This window comes from Engraulis encrasicolus, chromosome 14 (assembly GCF_034702125.1).
Source record: "Engraulis encrasicolus isolate BLACKSEA-1 chromosome 14, IST_EnEncr_1.0, whole genome shotgun sequence".
Classification (NCBI taxonomy): Eukaryota; Metazoa; Chordata; class Actinopteri; order Clupeiformes; family Engraulidae; genus Engraulis; species Engraulis encrasicolus.
The window spans coordinates 20955559-20959687 of record NC_085870.1 but is presented as its reverse complement, the minus strand read 5'-3'; the positions used below and the strand labels follow the sequence as shown (position 1 = coordinate 20959687).

The window sequence follows — 4129 nt, the reverse complement described above, 5'->3', positions numbered from 1 at the left end:
CATGTGTGCATTGTAGTTCGGATGTGTGTTCGGATGTGTGTGTACTGTATGTAGGTGGACTTTGCATGTAGGACTTTTTCAGATTTTAGTGAAGTTTTTTTTCCAGCTGTTTGGGATTGGTGCGATTATGTAGCTTGCATAACGGTCAACAATGACACAGAGTCAGGGCAGGCACAGTAGGTCATCCGCTCAGCTAACAGGCCTAAACATTTAGTTCATCTGCTGCTGGATTAAAAGGTTACCTCGCACAGAGACATCACCATTTCAATAGTGTACACAGACTACTACCTTCTGATAGTTAAAATAAAACACTGCAAAAATCAAATTTGTGGTTGATGAGTGAATCTTGTTTTCTTTAATACAATACCACATCCAATTACATATCTTTTTCATTTTGATAGCTGCTACTGATGTCCCGCCTTTTTTATGTGAAATACAATGAACTACTGGAATATTCCCAAAAACAAGTTTACTCTAACATGATTCTCACCACATGAATTACCTCCTGCTCCATGTACATCTGCAACATAGCCACGTAACCCCTTAATGCATGCCGTACCACAGTGGCACTCTGTAATAGCCATTGAAGGGTTGAGCCATTGAGGGCCTTTAGTAATGCACTATGACTCGGTCATTGCCTTTCTGGTAACAGCAAATTGATAATGCAGTGTTGTAATGGTTAAAGTAGCCAAAATAGAAAGGGTTCTATCAGTACCACCGTGCGTAAATTTTCATTGTTGTGATGTATAGCTGAGAAGCTGTTTCTTAGCCTGGACACGCTCTCGTAGTGGCTCTCCTTCTGCGTTGCTTCTAGTCAGGCCACAAGCAATGTTAATATTGTTTCTGATCTCCGGAAAAACCGGGAACTGCACCCACTTTGCCAGGAACCAATCAACTTTGAGCAGCTCCAACGACCCTGGGTAGAGGTGTGTTCAAGGCAGTGACGTGGTTTAAGCAGAGACGTTCTATTGGGACAAAGAAAATGTTTGGCTTAAACTTCTGCACAGCCTTTTCTGGCCTCGACCAGCAAGCCGAGCGAGGCAGTCCAACCATGCCATTTTGGAAACGTTAACCGTTATGTTCAAGATCAGACCAAGCCTCGAAGAGATTTGAAAGTCAATGATAATCAGGCTAGTTTCTTTAAGACTACAATGGCGACTAGATTTCAACTGTGCTTTCGAACCACATACTCATTCTTTGAAGAAAGATGAACAGAAAATTCAACCTGGATGTATTCGCACTTCAGCCGAATATCAGAGGGCCCTCCCTTCTGAAAGGCATCTTCAATGGAGCCCTCTCAGTTGTATGTGCGAAGCAACGGCAGCTTAATTTGGAACTAGCGAGAGTCTGGTTACAACTCAGCTAAAGACGATATCCTATAGAAGAGCTCTTTATGTTAGCCTGGTCTTATCATACCCTTGCACTAATGTCTTACAAAGGTTTGGAGCTGCATAACTGAACATCAATTTCAGGTGATAGGGGTGAACTCTGTTACGTAGCGCAGCAGAAGCTTGCGAAGGGCTAAAACCAGGCCAACTTGATGTAATATTGTTAGAAGTATGAAACCAGGAGACCCCTCAATTAGCAGAGTTTCAACTTACTGCTAGTGAACTTAACTGACTTCAGTAAACTACCCTCTTGCAATAAATACCCTTTCGTCTTAATTTTTTGCTGATAATTATAGAAAGTCCAGCTGATTGTTGAGGTAAAAAAGTAATTTCCTGAGCATTTGATAGATAGTGTGGCAATAGCCTACTGCGTGAACTGAGCACTATGAATGCGGAGCAGAATAAAAAAAACAATTCACTCAATTCACTTACTTGGTGCAGGAGAAAATGTTGGACCACACTCCAGTCTTTGATAAACTTTTTTTGTTAGTTTTTTTTAGCAAATAACACAACTGATAAGTTAGTCAATACAATTATTTGTTTAACCATTAATCATTTCAAAATGTTTTTTCATTAAATAGATCAATTAAATAATTGTAAATATAAAAATGGAATGTTTTGATAATTTGAAAAATCACTTATCTCCCTCCCTCACTTATATTCCCTTGAACTAACTGTGGCTAAAAGTTCTCTGTATTCCCATCAGTGAGTTCACAGTATTATACTATACATCACACCAGTTCCTCCGGAATCTGTCCAGGTATCCTGACACCCGATTGGTCCAGAGTTGTCCTGGGGGTGAAAGCACAATTCCCATTGGATGGAATTGCCTCTGGATAGTGTCTGTGGTGATGCAGGAAGTGCAGGAAGTCAGTATAGTAGTGGTGGTGGTGGCGGTGGTGGTCATGGTGATCGTGGTTGTGTTGTGCCCCTGTTATGCCCTCGTGATCGCCCCCTTCTGTCCTGACGGGCCGCACCGCTGCCAATCCCCCGTGGTGGTGCTGGTGGCGTTTACAGCAGCACAGCATCTTGCTCAGCTCCTCGCGGATCTGCCGGTTGAGGAGGCCGTAGAAGAAAGGGTTAGCGGCGAAGGAGGAGTAGGCCAGCCAGTTGACCAGCGCCACCGCGCCACTACCCGCGGCCGCCACGCTGTGCTGGGGGGGCGCCAGAGAGAGGCGCAGGTGGAAGGCGAAGTAAGGCAGCCAGCAGAGCAGGAACTGGCCCACGATCACCGCCAGCGTCACCGCCGCCTTGCCCCCCAGGAGCGTCCTCCTGTGGTGGTGGTGATGGTTGTCGGTGTGTGAGTGGCACTTTGATGGGCAGGTGGTGTTGACCACCCCAGCAACAGCAGCAGCTGTAGTATTAGCAGTATTAATAGTAGTGCTGGGAGGGTTGTTGTTGCAGGCCCAGCTGGGCACGGGGCAGTTCTGCTGGCGCGCCGCCACCCGCGCCACCTTGTACACGTTGCCGTAGACGGCCAGGATAACGGTGGCGGGCACACAGAAGCACAGGCTGGCGAAGAGCAGTGAGAAACCCCAGCAGTGGCGCCCGCGGCCCCAGCGCAGCGAGCAGCAGAACACAGCAGCTGAGGAGGAAGAGGAGGAGGAGGATGAGGAGGAGGAACCGTACTGTTCCTGCTGGATCTGGAGCTGAAGAACTTCCTGTTCTTGTCCCTATAGTAAGAAAAACAGGAAACAAGCTATTTACTGAATACGTGTGGGGAAAACCAAAACCAACGGCATAACTCGGTGGGAAACGTGGCGGTATTCCAACATTAGACATTAATGTTGGAATAGCGGCATGTCGGAATAGAATAGCAGCATGTAACACACTGCAGCTAGCTACTGCGTTACACTGAGCTATGGTCACTGCTGATAGATTTGGACAATGGCTGGGTTGCTTCGAAAATGCTTCCACCCACTCAGCCAAGTCTCTGGGCTGTGGGGTGACACTCAATTTGACCCAGGGGCAGTGTTGCCAAATGATCGACTTTGTTGATAGATTTAGCGACTTTTTGACGTCCCTGGCGACTAAAAACTTAATCTAGCGACTTAGCGACTTTTTGGTGCATCTGGCGACTTTTCCTTGACAAAATCATTATTTTTCAACATAATTGTAACGCTGCACCGCCATCAGAAGCGTTTCTCACGGTGAAGCAGGGCTACAGATAGCTCTGATCTCCAAAAAGTAGCTAGCACTGCCCATTTGTATTATGAACGTACGCCTGTAGTAGGGCTGTAACGATACACTCAACTCACGATTCGGTTTGTATCACGATTAATGACCTAAGCTACGATACACCCCACGATTTCACGCCAACATTATAAACTTTATGAATAAAAACTATAATAGTTTGTAGGTAGAATAGGTTACAAGAGGCTACTAATACTTTTAAAAAGTTTCTATATAGTAATGATAGTGCTTGGAAGCACTATCACTTCAAATCATGTGGTTGTTTTCTGGGCTAATGGGTATCAAAACGTTAAAAGGGTGTATCACGATACAGTATCGTGACTCTGTGTATCATGATTTCTTGGTTCGATACAATATCGTTACAGCCCTAGAGTGTGGGCACGTTTTCTACAGATCAGCGTGGCGTGCGTGACACTGTGACGTCACACATATCATCATGACGTCATCTAGCGACTTCTACCAACTTTTCAGCGACTTAAGCTGATCTTTTGTTTTTGCAACACTGCCCAGGGGTGGTATATCCCTTAGGGGCAGCCGTGGCCGAGTGG

The 4129-nt window shown here is 45.6% G+C and overlaps 1 protein-coding gene across 1 annotated transcript in view; it reads right to left on the bottom strand.

Moving 5' to 3' along the window:
- Positions 1 to 2119: 2119 nt before the first annotated feature.
- Positions 2120 to 4129, bottom strand: part of LOC134463000 (probable G-protein coupled receptor) — a 3015-nt gene continuing 1005 nt past the window's right edge. The window contains exon 2 of the mRNA XM_063216259.1: positions 2120 to 3016. Coding sequence (XP_063072329.1) covers positions 2120 to 3016 — 897 coding nt within the window. The remainder of the gene's footprint in view (positions 3017 to 4129) is intronic.